Source organism: Neltuma alba, unplaced genomic scaffold (genome assembly GCF_004799145.2).
Source record: "Neltuma alba isolate B1F8T4 unplaced genomic scaffold, ASM479914v2 tig00010413_pilon, whole genome shotgun sequence".
Taxonomy (NCBI): Eukaryota; Viridiplantae; Streptophyta; class Magnoliopsida; order Fabales; family Fabaceae; genus Neltuma; species Neltuma alba.
The window spans coordinates 411,349-426,427 of NW_021635315.1; the positions used below are offsets into that span (position 1 = coordinate 411,349).

The 15,079-nt window shown below is 32.9% G+C and overlaps 2 protein-coding genes and 1 pseudogene across 2 annotated transcripts; 1 reads left to right on the forward strand and 2 right to left on the reverse strand.

Annotated features, from left to right (window-relative positions):
- Window positions 1-1,323: 1,323 nt before the first annotated feature.
- Window positions 1,324-2,527, reverse strand: LOC114756464 (G-type lectin S-receptor-like serine/threonine-protein kinase RLK1). Its single transcript, XM_028945409.1, has one exon. The coding sequence runs from the start codon at window positions 2,525-2,527 to the stop codon at window positions 1,553-1,555; it is 975 nt and encodes a 324-aa protein (XP_028801242.1). The 3' UTR covers window positions 1,324-1,552.
- Window positions 2,528-2,621: 94 nt separating this feature from the next.
- LOC114756465 (G-type lectin S-receptor-like serine/threonine-protein kinase LECRK1) lies at window positions 2,622-3,680 on the reverse strand. The gene has a single exon (XM_028945411.1). It carries the CDS (start codon window positions 3,678-3,680, stop codon window positions 2,622-2,624), a length of 1,059 nt encoding a protein of 352 aa, XP_028801244.1.
- A 3,571-nt stretch (window positions 3,681-7,251) lies between these two features.
- Window positions 7,252-9,766, forward strand: LOC114756450 (G-type lectin S-receptor-like serine/threonine-protein kinase LECRK1; annotated as a pseudogene).
- The last annotated feature ends 5,313 nt before the right edge of the window (window positions 9,767-15,079 follow it).

The following is a 15,079-nucleotide window of genomic DNA, read 5'->3' on the forward strand; positions in this document are numbered from 1 at the left end:
TGAATTGTGTTTGGATTGAAGTTCAGAAAAGTTAGTTTGCAAAAGTGAAATTGGTAAAAGCTTGTTTGGATTATAGTTAAGTAAAAGTAAGTTTAGCTGAAAAATTACCAAAATAGGTATGAGTTTTAATAAATAATGAAATATGAAAAAAAATTGATTTCACATAATATAATGAAATTAAAATAATTTAATATGAAGAAATCAAATTTAATGAGTGAATTAAATTTTAAAATTTTAAAGAAATCATAAAAAAATATTTTAAATATAAATTGAAACATACAAAAAAGAATTGAGATAATATTGATAACCTCCTGACATGCACAAATTGTCTCCTGACACCTACAACGGCTAAGAGAAAAAAAATTGATAAGCTCGTGAGTCTGGGAAAAGCTGGATGGGAGAGAGAAAAAAATTGATAAGCTCTTGACACGCACAACGGCTAAAATTTAGTAAAAGCTCTTCTCAAATAATTGATAAGTTCCTGCTAGGAGCTTATTTCCATTAAGCGTTCAGTAGCCTAAAAAATAAATAAGCTCAATAGGAATTAAGCTCTCCCAATCAGACCTTATTGCTCAACCCAGCTTATATTATAATTTAAGGTGCTTTTGGGTCGGCAAACGCTGACCCAAACAGACCCATTATGTCCTCCTTCTCTCTCTCTCTCCCCCTCGCATCATGTTATAATTATTATTATTTATTAATTTTTTTTACTTTTATTATTGAAATTTATTTTGTGCATTTCATGGGTTCCCAAGTAAACAGCTACCTTCTCCTCGCTTCCTATAACTGGTGCTGCCCCCATCAACGACTGTTAGTCTATTTTTCCTCTTTGATATCATTATGGATTAATTGGTTGAAAATATATATGTATTCATATTATTATCATAATGAGAAATTTAAATTAGCAAAAGTTATTCAGGCTCTTTAAGCTAGACTTGTCTAAGTATTTAGGATAGAAAGGTGTATAGGCCTAAGTTTATAGGGAAAATTGGTTAAAAAAAACCCTATTTAAAAATTTAATTAGCTAAAAAGACTTGAATTTGAGTAAGTATAACTATGATTTGTGAGTGTAACATATTTTCTATTATATGCAACATATCTTTCGCTTTGTGCTAATGATTTTCGTATTAATGATTATTACACATCATTAATGATATGTTATACACAATAAAAAATATATTACACTCACATGTCATAGTTATACTCGCTTAAATTCAAGTTCTTTTAGCTAATTAAAATTTCAAGTTCATATTGACCCAGAAAACTCATATTAGCCTATTTTGTCAACTCTCATTTTGACCGACAACTTAAACATTTTTTTTTCAAAATCAACAACACTATATTTTTCATCATAAAGTACAGCATTATCAAATGAACAAAATTGCATTACAATACTGATGACACGCCTTATATGACACGCACGCAGGTAATCAAATTCTTAACATAGCTTCGAAGATCATATGCAAAATTGAAATTAAAGCCTAAAATACATACTACATGCTTACAAACATAATAATCAGAATAAACACATCAAAAACACAGAATCGGATTCCTATTCACAAACCATAGGAGGCGTTGGAGATGGAGGAATTGGAATATGTTTCAACCCTTCCAACATCAGTATCACATTCTTCATGGAAGGACGTAGAGATGAGGCCTCTTGGACGCACCATAAGGCCACCTTCACCATTCTCTCCAATGTAATCCATTCCACATCTTCATCTACTACCAATTTATTCAATTCCCCTCTCACAAAGCAATTATATACCCAACTAGAAAGCATTATTTCCTCTTCTGAAGGAGCATTCACGTCTATATTCCTTCTGCAACATATGATCTCCAACAGCACCACGCCATAGCTGTAGATGTCAACTTTAACAGATGCCAATGCATCTTTTTGTCGTTCAGGTGCCACATAGTCACTTGTTGATTCATTGCTACTTCTGGTACTTGACTGTTTTGGCATTGATAGCCTTGCAAATCCAAAATCAGATATCTTTGCTGTCCACATTTCATCCAAGAGAATGTCATGAGGCTTGATATTGTAGTGGATGATACAAACTTCACATTCTTCGTGTAGACATAAGATACCTCTTGCGACATCCAATGCAATCTTGACTCTTTGTTTCCAAGATAGATGCATCTGAGCTTTGAACAAAAAATCCGCTAGGGACCCATTGCTCATGTATTCATAAACAAGAAGCTTTCTTGAACCATTAATGCAATAACCAATAAGCTGAACCAGATTTCTGTGATGAGTTCGAGCAATTGCAGTGATTTCAGCTTGAAATTCTCTTTCTCCTTCGTCAACAACATTGTCTAATTTCTTCACAGCTATCCTTTGATGGTTTCCGTGAATTGTTCCCTTGTAAACCACTCCAAAAGATCCTCTACTGATCTCTTCTTTGAAGTTTCTAGTTGCATTCACCAACTCATCAAAGGTAAATGTTTGTAAACTACAATCCTCAACAAACCCCAAATTGTCGCTACTAGCAGCGAGCTTTGTGTATGAATAGACTTTATGCATGTAGATGAAGAAAATAGATATTGCAAAGACTAAGCAAAGGAATAAAATCGAGCCTAGAATGATGAGCAAAGTAAAAATTAGATTTTTCTTATCATCAACAACAACCTCTGGCTTTTTTTGGATGGATGGCATTCATTGAAGGCACCTTGAAGAGGGCTGTGGTTGATACAGTATTATTAATTCTGCCAAAAGCAAGCGGAAGCTTATACTTCTTGCAGCTGCCATCTTCATGTAACACTGCCCCACAATCACAGTCTTCCTGGCATGACTTCCCACAAGCTTCCATTTCCAATTGCATGTTCCAATAAGGAACAAGGCTCCATTGCATATGTTGCAATGGGCTACTAACATTGTATAGCATCCTCGGATCTCTACTGGTGATACAATCATTTTTCATGGTCTGATCGCAAACCAAGAACATGCTGTTGTTTCCACTTATTGGCTTGAATCCGAGATAACACTTGCATTCAGCTTTGCCAGCTACGATGGAGCAATAACTATTCAAGCCACAAAAGCCCTTGACTTGACAACGATCAGAAATAGCCTCCCACAAAAGATGACTAGTGAATCCAGTATTATTCTTCTCCAATGTGTGAACATACAATCTAAATATGCCATCCAAATCCAATGTTGCACGATAGATTAAGCTTGTGGTCCTCCCGAGATAGTTGCCATTGGCCAGAACCTTGATGGTATCCCCATAATAGCTGAGGCAAAGAAAGCCTGTAAGATTAAGAGTAAGTTGTGAGGCACTTAGTTCAGAAGTATTTGAGTGCCAGTAAGCATCGTCTTCTCTTTCATTATTCCCAGGGTAGGCAACAAGATTTCCATCGCTCTGCATATTGAGAGTGAAATGTCCATTTGCAGAGGTCAGATTTTGTCCCTCAGATAAATTCTGACCTCCTAATATGGTGTCCGTGGGATAAACAAAGCTCTGCCAGAGGACACTATGATTCTTACTATAAAGCACAAAATTCCCAGAATCAAGCATAGATGCTGAAACCGCAGGCTCAGACGCGTTAGCAATGACTACTTCCTTCTGTTTCTCGTTTCTAAGCAGAAGACCCTCTTTGGTTAATTCAATTCGGGTTTGGTGTCCAAACGATGGTTCCTTCTGGTTCACCCATGAGCCATATTCCAACAGCAAAGCCATTATCTTGCGGATAAAAGCCGAAGGAAAAAAGACCCGACAGTGAAACCCATGAAGTAGAATTCGTTTTTGGGGAGAGGGAAGAACCCAAATTTATGACGTTGGAATCATTGTTTTGAGCCCTAACTTGGTTTGCAGATAGAACTACAGACAATAAGAACAGAGGAATGGGGGACATGGATGATATGGTATGGCGGGAGAATGGACGAGGAGGAAGAGAAGATTGGTTAGCAGAATTCCGAAGAAATCAAGAAGGATATGAAATTGGGAAAATGCAGGTGCTATCCAACCTGTATAAATTGGCATTTTTGGGACTGATTTTGAGTGAAATATTAAAAAACAAAAAAGCGGGTTAGGACATGAACATGAGTTATGGGAAAGTTCGAAAAGAGCGAAGACTCTTGAGTTGTTTCAATCATTTTCGTGTAATTTCCTTGAAGAAGGGCGATGGGTCGACAATCGGTAGTTAGGGAATCTCACGGAGCAGAAAATGTGAAATTTGCCCTTTGCAAAGCAAGCACAAAAATATGATGATTAAAATATTCGATTATGCGCTTGATTTTGTTGACCAAAAGGCAAATCAATATAATTGGAACGATTTATTTTAACCCACGTGGGTTAAGGATTAAACAAACTATTTTGGTTTCAACTTTCATAATTAAATGGATTAAAAATGTAAACTTGATTTATTGCTAAGTTAAATTGATTGTATAATTTTTTTTAAAAAATCTAATTATTACATATATAATATTTGACTCTTAACTTTCAAAAAATATTTGCTATCTCTATAAAAAAAAATTATATGACTTACAAATTAGCTAAATTGAGTTATTATTATTCTATCAAAATCTTGTCAAGTGATTTGTAATCTAATTCTGAAATTCAAAATATGTTTGAATTTTCTTCGCACAAAAAAAAAGGGTGAGTTTGGTTGGGAAGTTCACTTGGGCCAAATACACTGGCTCAGAAAAACCTATATAAAAATTTATAAATTACCCACTAATAAAATTCTCATATTAATAATAGAATTTAAACTCACAAATAAAATTCTCATATTAATAATAGAATTTAAACCCACAATTTTACGGACTATAAGTTATAAGTTAACTCCTTCCTATCAACCTTTTGCCATCCTTATATTTCCCAAACCCAATCGTGATCCATGATGTGCATTCAATCAAAGAAACAGCTAGTGATCTTGTGAGCCCAATACAAATTCCAAACCAAACGAAGCTCATTGAAAAAGACAAAATACACCAATCAATAAACCGACCGCGTGTTATATAAAGTGAGAATAAGAGAGATCTTTGGGAATTTACGAGGAGTTTTTTTAAGAAAAAGCAAAAGATAATTGATAATTATTTTGAAATTAATTTAAATTACAGACACATCTATTCGTTGAAACTTTATTAAAGGACTTTTGGGAAACAACCTTATCTCTCGGATGAATCATTCTCTTGGATCTTTTTATGAGATTCTAACAACCAAATTACGTAATTTAAAAAAAATTGTTAAATTGGAAAAAGTGATAAATACATAAGAAATGTATTTTTTTTGGGTCAAATATAGGTATTTTGCAATTGAAAGCAATCCTATTTGAAACACTATCAGGTACTAAAGGTAAACAGCTCTCTTAACAAGGATTCAAATGTCGATACACCAAATTGTGAAGGGTTAGCTTCCCTTATCAGACTCAACTCCTATTGCTATCAGCTTATGAATAAATGGTTCAGGGAGAGGTACAACAACCTTCTTATTAAAGTATAATTTCCTAATAAGTTTCATAAAGAGAGAACTTTTTTTCCCCAAAAATATAATAACAACAGCTATTAGATAACATAATATATACACATATAAGTTAATAGATACTAGCTTCAACCCTTAACATAATTCAATTATAAACTAAACCTCATATTAAAAATCAAAAGTATTATATATATGTATATATATTTACTTGTCTCTATCTCAACTTTATTACTTTATTATATTAAATTTATTAACCTAATTCAACCATGTCAATTGAGTTTCATAATTGGCATTGTAGAGAGAAATTAACTTAAAAAAAGAAAAAAGGAACTTCAATTATTAAAAAAAAAAGTCATGGTCATCCCATGATTGTTCCGACAATATGATGCATTTTGGATGTCCATATCCATTATGAAAGCAATTTTTTCCCCTTTTAATTCATAAAGAAGCCTTTAGTTAGAAAAGGAAACAAAAGTTAACCCATTGCATCCACTAAATCATGTTCCAGCATTGACCAAGTCTATTTGTTAAAATATTAAAATTAAATACCAAAATATAACAACTATCTATATATGAAAGAAGGAAGAATTGCTGTGAAATAGGAAGTAAGGAATATAATTACTAAAAATTTCTAATAAAAATAGAGTAGTTTATAGTGACAAGTTCGAGAATAATAAATAATAATTGCTTACTTATAATTAAGACTTGTTTATAATTATTTTCTCTCCTTGAGACCTCATTCTAATTCTCCTCTAAAGTAATAAAATCCGCATTTGTAATGCATTAAATAAAATTTATTTAAAAGGTAATTAAAATATAGATAAGTATTAATTTGGAGGTCAAATATATAAAGTAATTATTTCAAACTTAGTTTTAAGTATCAGAAATTTAAGTGGGTTAAGAATTACCATACAAGATTTTAAATTAAAAATTCATCTCTGGTCATTCTATAATTATTATAAATTTAAAAAAATTTGTAAAAATAATATTCTTAATTTGGAATTTCATGTGTAGGTTATTCTCGCAGCCTGTTTGTTACAGAGAAAATTTACGGAAGGAAAAGGAAGATGGCACATCTTTCATCCTCAGGCGCGTTTGTTATGAAGAAATTAATGTTCTTATATGAGACCCACTTTCTTTTAAAATATGAAGGGGAAAGAAATAGCTTTCTTCCACCTTAGGTGGGAACATATTTTTCCATGTGAGAGAAGAGTTAATCATTCCAATCCATGCCATTGAAGCAAATTATTACTTATGTAATTAGTGACTAAAATTGTTTCTCTTAAAAATAAATAAATTATGAGAATAAAAATTAATATAAATAAAAATCAATATATATAATTAATAAAATTATAAAGACTCAGTAAAAAAAATAATCTAGAAAGACCTAATTAAAAATGAAATGAATTATGATAAGTCTGATATCTTAAATGGCCAAAAAAAAAAAAAGAAATGGAAATTTTATATTTATTTGTGTTTAATGTGATTTATTAGTTATGTCATTAGACGCGTTTTGGGTTAATTTGTGTTTTTTTAATTTTTTTTAATTCATCATTTTTCTTTTCCTTTCCTTTGCATGCCCAATGATGTTCCAGCGGCCAGAAATTTCGTTCTCTTGCATTAAAGTTAATTGTTCCTACCAAACGCGCCTTTGCCATTTTCTTCCATCGAAGAAAGCCACGATCAATAAACAAGGAAATTTCTCATCACTTTCGGGGAGGCCATGGAAGAGAACTTTGAGATTCTGCAATATAATTTCACCCGTAGGTCTTTCATCGCACCAATCCCTTTTGTTCATTGGCGATTCCTCAATTCTGTGAGATTTTCTTGGCCATGGCTACCATTCCACCAAGCATCTACTTTCTCCTTTTGGTATATTTTCTATGTGAGACAGTGGTATTCGCAGAACCCATACCCCTTGGCTCGTCACTTTCCCCCATTGTTCCTCCCGCTTCATGGTCTTCACCTTCTAGTCGATTTAAATTTGGGTTTTACAATCAAAGCAACGGCTTCAAAGTTGGAATCAGGTTACTTGATGGGACTAATGAAACAATCGTCTGGAATGCAAATCGCGATGACCCTCCTGTTTTCTCAAATGCAACGCTTGTTCTGACCAAGAGAGTTGAGCTTTCTCTACGAACAGGTCAAGGGCAACAGAAGGTGATTGCTCATAGTGACAATGGAACTGTTTCTTCTGCTTCCATGCTTGATTCTGGCAACTTTGTTCTACAAAACAAAAGCTTCGACATCCTTTGGCAGAGTTTCGATTACCCCACTGATACCATGTTAGGGGGTCAAACTCTACCTTCCGGGAGTCAATTGGTATCGAGTTCATCAGACACCAACCAATCTTCTGGTCGGTTTCAACTCTCTATGCAGGCTGATGGAAACCTTGTTCTCTACCCACGATATTCTGGTCGTACAACTTATGATGCTTACCGGGCCTCTGACACTTATCATGGCACAAGTTTCAGATATTATCTTTTCCTCAACAACACAGATCTTCAGCCTCTGTGCATTGTAAATGCTAGTAGTTCCAACTCAGAAATACTTTGGTGGAAGGGTGATAGCAGCTTCAAAGGAAACAATACTATTTATCGCGCAACTATTGATTCTGATGGGGTTTTACGACTCTATGCTCATTTTGATGACGCGGATGGTAAACACAAAGTTATAAAATTGTGGTCGCCACCAGATTTGGACAACCTTTGTAATGTGAATTCTTTTTGTGGGTTCAACAGCTATTGTACTGTCAATGACAACCTTCCTTATTGCAATTGTCTTCCCGGGACTGATTTTACAAACCCAACTGATCATAGTCTGGGATGCAAAAGGAACTTCTCGGAAGCAGAATGCAAGGGTGGGAAAGACAATGCAACTTTTTATTCCATGTACCCCATGGAACACATGAGAGTAGGTGATCTTGATCTTCCTTATACAGAGGAAGACATTTTAGAGGAGGAATGCGCATCTTCTTGTTTGCGAGACTGTTTCTGTGGGGCTGCCTTTTATGAAAACAATCGCTGCAAGAAACAACAACTTCCATTAAGATATATTGGCAGAGAAACACAAGGGTCCTTCTCCTCCTATACAATATACTTCAAGGTGGGAAATCAAAGCCTCAGAAGTAACAATGATGCACTTTCCACAACTGAACCTTACCAAGCACCTCCCATCAAGACTACCAGTAAGAAAGCAATTAAGGTGATCATTCTCATTGTCTTGAGTTTTGTTATTCTTTTGTGTTTTGCTATTGCCATCTCTAGCCGATTTATATACAAGATTGGAGTTTTAGGTTACAAGAGGTTGCTGGAGGCTAGAGATTTAGGCTTGAGCGAAGGCACTACTCTGAGGGTATTTTCGTACAATGAGCTGAGGAAAGCAACACATGGTTTCAAACAAGAGGTGGGTAAGGGTTCTTTCGGATCAGTTTAGAGAGGAACTATACACAAAGGAAGAAAATTGATTGCCGTAAAAAGGCTACACCGGTTTATTGAAGGAGAGAGAGAATTCCAAGCTGAAATGCGAGCCATTGGGAAAACACACCACAAAAACTTGGTTCGCTTACTGGGATATTGTGTTGAGGGATCTAAAAGGCTTCTGGTTTATGAGTACATGAGTAACGGCTCTCTTGAGAAGCTCATCTTTGGTGACAGTACTGTACGTCCAGATTGGGATGAGAGAAGAAGAATAGCATTGGACATTGCAAAAGGCTTGTTGTATCTTCATGAACAATGCAAGGCTCCTATCATTCACTGTGACATAAAGCCTCAAAACATATTGATGGATGAGTTTTTCAGAGCGAAAATATCAGACTTTGGATTAGCTAAACTTCTAATGCCAGATCAAACAAGAACCTTCACTCAAGTTAGGGGCACAAGAGGCTATTTGGCTCCAGAGTGGAATAAGAACACTCCAATAACAGTGAAAGCAGATGTTTATAGCTATGGAGTAACGCTTTTGGAGATTGCGTTTTGCAGAAGAAGCCTAGTGGTGAACATGTCAAATCCAGAGCAAATTGTTCTGTCCAACTGGGTGTACAAGTGCTTTGCTCGGCGAGAGCTAAACAAGCTGGTTGTTGGGGAAGAAGTGGATAATAGTTTACTGGAGAATATGGTGAAAGTGGGACTATGGTGTATTCAAGATGAACCTTTCCTTCGGCCATCCATGAAGAGTGTGGTGTTGATGCTTGAGGGAGTTATGGAAGTGGCTATTCCTCCTCGTCCATCTCCTGATTCTATTTGACATTAATTTCTCTGCTGGGAAAAAAAAGGAGCGAATTTCGTGTTTTGATTTTCTTTGTTTTATTGTTGTGTTTGTGCAATATGATGTTCTAAGCTTTTGGCTTCTTTCTCGTCCAAAATGATATATTTGCGCTGTTCTGTAACACATATAGAGGTCGAGTGGTTATTATTGTTATATTTATCGTTTTATTTTAGAAAAATTAATTCACATGAGTGCAATCTTTTAAGTTACGGAATAAAAACTGAAAATCATTCATTAGAGAAATTATGAATCATACGGTATGAAAAGCCAAGAATATCTAATTATCTATATGATTTAATATGTATAACAGTTCCTGTAATTAATTAAATGGTTTTCATGGCACGTAAAATGTAGATAATTTTATCCTATAAAAATGGATCGAGGGAGTAACTATTTTAATACCTTTTAATATATGTTAATTTTAATTGTTTCATCAAATAAAATTAGTTACTTTAATAAAATTGTCTAAAAAATTAAGTAAATCATTTAATTTTTCAATTGTGATGATTCAAAGAAGAGTTAATATAATTTTTAGTTCTTTAAATTTTGACTCATTTTAATATTGGTGTCTGAAATTTCAGAGTTGTGGTTTTGATCCTTATTTAATCCGTTGACAAACGTTAGTCCTTAGTAAAAAAAAAACTGTCAAGTTTTGCTGACATGGTACAGACAGGTACAGACGGTGTTAGCTTGAATGACATGACTTGTAACTTGTTAACATAACCTAATTATGTGGCATGATGAGCTGACCTGGACATATAGATAAATGAACCCAAAAAAAAAAAAAAAGGGAGCTTCTTCACGTTACCGCCATCGTTATCGCTGGCATGGGCTTGTTCACGAATGAGTAGTTCTCATGGATGGAGCCATCCCTACAGTGCTGGCATTGTATCTGTGAACGATGAAGATGCTGGAGAGAGGTTGTTAAACTGCTCACATAGAGGGAAACGCAGAGCAAGCGGCTGTAGATATGGCCAGAGTTTTGGACATTGAAATCCAAGCTAAGCAAGAAAGGTTGAGTTAGAAGAAATACACTAGTGTATTTTTCAGATTTGCACCAAGTAGAATTATCTAGTTCATTGAAGAGATGAGATTTTCTCTAAGGGTATGTTTGGATTGACGTTGAGCAAAACTAACTCCTAGTCCAACTGACTTTTGTAACTGAAATTAGAGTAAAAATCAGTTAATATAATACGATTTATGTTTGGATAGGTGTTTATAAAAAATCAGTTGAAAAAGTTAAAAGTTATTTGGATGATTAATAAAAAAGTTAGTCTAGTTATAAAATGACTGAAAAGTGTGTGAATTTTATTGAATAGTAGTATTTGAAATTTTATGTTTTTAATATAGTAATAGTTTAAAAAAAATACGTAAAATTATTATGATAAAACATGAATAGTTTATTTGTGAGATTATAAAATAAAATATTTGTTACAAGAAAAATTTGAAAATACACTGTAGATAATTAATTAAATATGCATAACGGCCAAACATAAATATAAATTAAAATTCATTTGATCTCTAATTAAAGTAAATGAAATCACATAACTAATTAGATTGTAAGCTTTGCACAATTTTTTCATAAGTCAGTTAGCAAAGTTAATCCAGATTGTATTGGATAAGTCAGTTAGAAAAATTATTTTTCCCCATAAATCAGTTAGAAAAGAAGCCCCATTCAAACAGTTTTATTAGCCATAATAAGCCACTAATCTCAATTTTACACTTCCCTATGCGCTTTTAGCTTCTCCAACAGCAATCCAAACATAGACCAAGTGACTTTTTGATTTGAGTCCGCAAATTTTGTGGGTCAAGTTATTGATGACTCCTTTGTTGAAGATTTTTTGCAGTGACAAGAAAACACAGACATCAAAGCTATTCACTGGTAGTAATATTAGGACAAACTTGATCGGTGGTCGTTGGAAATTCACGGACAAAAATAATTGAGTTAATAAAGTTGTGAGATTACTAAAAGGAAGTTAATTTTAGAAAAATCATTCCACATAATTTGCAGTTAACATATTTAACCTATGCACATGGTGGAGAAGTCATAAAGCTTGGTATTAGATTCTTAACCTATATATTGCTTTCTAGTTTCCTCAGTAAAAGCATGGTGTTTACCTCTGTTTTTTGTTAAAAGAACAGAGGTAAATAGAATATTTTTGGACATTAGTTAAAATTAATATGCCTTAACAGTCAATATGTTTCCCTCTTGTTTTTGAATGTGATCCTGCATGCTCTATTGTGTTGTCTTGCATATTCTTTCATAAGTAGGGAACACATTCTTTCCATCTAGCCTATTCTCTGTAAATACTGATGACTTGTATAAATTTCTGGGCACCAGTTCTTCACTCGACGGGCCCTGGCAAGCCCATTGCTCTAGCGGCGGCCACATCAATCTTTCCAGTGATGCTGGTCCTCTTCCTCTAACCTAGCCCCTTTCCCCTTTTCCTGTCTTTCTTCAGTGTCGTTTTTATCGTCTTTCTTTCAAGCCTGTCATGTGCGTGCTTTGTGGAAAGGCTCTTCTTCTTCTGACTCAACCTTTCTTGCTCGGCTTGGATTTCAATGGTCAAAACTCTGGCCATATCTACAGACGCTTGCTTTGCGTTTCCCTCTATGTGAGCAGTTTAACAACCTGTCTCCAGCATCTTCATCATTCACAAATCACAGATACAATGCCAGCGCTGTAGGGATGGCTCCATCCATGAGAACTACTCACCCGTGAAGAAGCCCATGCCAGCGATCACGATGGCGGTAACGTGAAGAGGCTCCCTTTTTTTTTTTTTTTTGGTTCATTTATCTATATGTCCAGGTCAGCTCATCAATGCCACATAATTAGGTCATGTTAACAAGTTACAAACCATATCATTCAAACTAACACCGTCTGTGCCATGTCAGCAAAAGTTAATAACTTTTTTTTAACCAGGGGCTAATGTTTGTTAACGGATTAAATTCTAAGAATGAAAACTACAACTCTGAAATTTCAGAGACTAATATCAAAATGGATCAAAATTTAAAAGATTAAAAATTATATTAACCCTTTTGGACAATGCTCATACAGATGCTAAGAATACTGATAATTCCGATGAAACAAATAAATTAGTTTTAATATGTTATTCACAACAACAGAATTTTCAGCGACACATAATCAAAGGATCTAGTCTCTAATAAATATTATGAATTTCAAAACATATTGTATTTACAACTATAACCTTCACATTGTGTCATTCAGCACCCAAGAATAATGACCCAATGTTTGGAGGATTATTACCCATATTCAGAGAGAATATAAACCTCTCTAATTTTTAAATTGAATTTTTTTAACTATTACTTCCAAAAAATTTTTTTAACTATTTTAATACCATGTTTGACATGTAACTTTGATATAATTAATTTTCTAAAGCTTGTAAATTGAAAATTCCATCTAATTTAATTAGTAATAGGCATGTTCACGGAATGAATTTTCTAGAGGCTGAGAGATCGGAACGAAGAGTCCCATTCTATTTTCTTTTTCAAAGCTATTGCAATTATGGGTTTGGATTTTTTTTATGTTATAATTTTTTTTATTGTGCTTGTGGAGACAAAAAGACTAAAAAAAAATTATTATGTATAAAGCCCAATTATATAATATTAAAAATAGTAAAAAGAATACTGCAAAGAAATATCATAAAAAATAGGAAGAATCTCAATAAAATCCGACTGAAATACCTAAATTCAAATAAAGGCCTACACTTTTAAAAATTTTCTAATTAGGCTATGAGGCCTTATTAGGAATTTCTGAATGTTGTTAAATAACTAGAATGCCCCTCATTAATTAAAAAGAAAATTTGATTATTCTAGCCTTTCAAGTTGTCTCTCATCATTTATGATTATTTTTTAGGATTAAAAAACATATAAGTAATTTTACGGTATTTAGAATTTGTATATATAAAAAAAATTATTCTAATAAAACATTTTAAATTACAACATAAATAGCCTTGAAATAAATTTTTGTATTTTCTCTTGATAAATATTTATTTTAAAATGTTAAAATATCTTAATTACAAAAAACATTTAATGCTAAGTTATTATAAATAACCTTTTTGGGTTGAATTTGCTTAAGTAAATAAAACTAACGAAATTATGAGAACATAGTATTAAATATTTCTTGTAATTAAGATATTTTAAAATCTTAAAATAAATATTTATCAACAAAAATAAAAAATTATTTCCAGGCTATTTATGTTGTAATGTAAAATGTTTTATTAGAAAGCTTACAAATTTTAAACACTATAAAATCACTTATATTTTTTACTCTTACAAAATAATCATAAGATATGAGAGATAATTTGAAAGGGGTAAAATAATTAATTTTTATTTTTAATTAAAGGGAGGCATTTTAGTCATTTCACAATATTCAAAAATTCTAAATTAGGCCTCATAGCCTCTTTAAGAATTTGTTAAAAGTATAAGCCTTAATTTAGATTTAGATATTTCAGTCAGATTTTATTGGAATTCTCTCTAAAAAATATTGTATAATGGATTTATAAATTATTTTATTAAGGAAGGAGATTTTGTTGAAATACACTACAACTGAAGAGCCAACAATCACGGTAAAAATTATTACTAATAAGTGAATCGAATAATCTAATAATAATTATTAATAAATAAATTTTTTTAAAAAGAAATACTCAAGATGGGGATGCTTCTCATCCTATCCTGATCACTGTTTTGCCTCATAAAAACTTTTTTTTTTTCCGGTTCCCGTCGCTAATTGGTAATACTAGGAGAGGTTAGACAACCTCATATTTTATTTTTTTATAATCGGAAAAGAAATTTCCTATTTTGTTAAAGAATGATAATTAAGTACCTCATATAAGAAAGTTAATACCAAATCAAGACGTGGATCAAAACTCAGTTTCTAAACAGAGTACTCATTTTCTTATATCTCAGCACCAAAAATATTTAAGAAATTTTAATTTGGGATTAACCTTATATTTTGAGATTTTGAATCATCATTTTCCCTATTTTTTGGGTTAAAACTTAAAAATATTCATATAAGAAACTAAAACAGGTCATGAAGCGCCAAGACATTATTCGAGCGCATAGCTTGGGGAATGACAACAATCGGGTACTATAAGGTATAAACAAGAACGTTTACCTTTAAAAAAAAAAAAAAAGTATAAACCAGAATGTTTGCCCAAAAAAAAAAAAAAAGGTTATAAACAAGAACTTTATGGGTGTTTTAATATCAAAATTCCTCATTTAACTTCTATTGGTTTCAAGGAGTGGCTTAACGGCGTATTGCTGAGTCTCCAAAAGAACAGTCTTATGCATTTGGGTTACATTATTTTTTATCCTTACATTTTATTCTCATTTTGATATTGGTGTTTAAGGTTTTAAAGTGAGTTTTG

Coding starts and splice junctions, on each gene's coding strand:
- LOC114756464 (XM_028945409.1), bottom strand. CDS start 2,527: ATGCATAAAGTCTATTCATACACAAAGCTCGCTGCTAGTAGCGACAAT.
- LOC114756465 (XM_028945411.1), bottom strand. CDS start 3,680: ATGGCTTTGCTGTTGGAATATGGCTCATGGGTGAACCAGAAGGAACCA.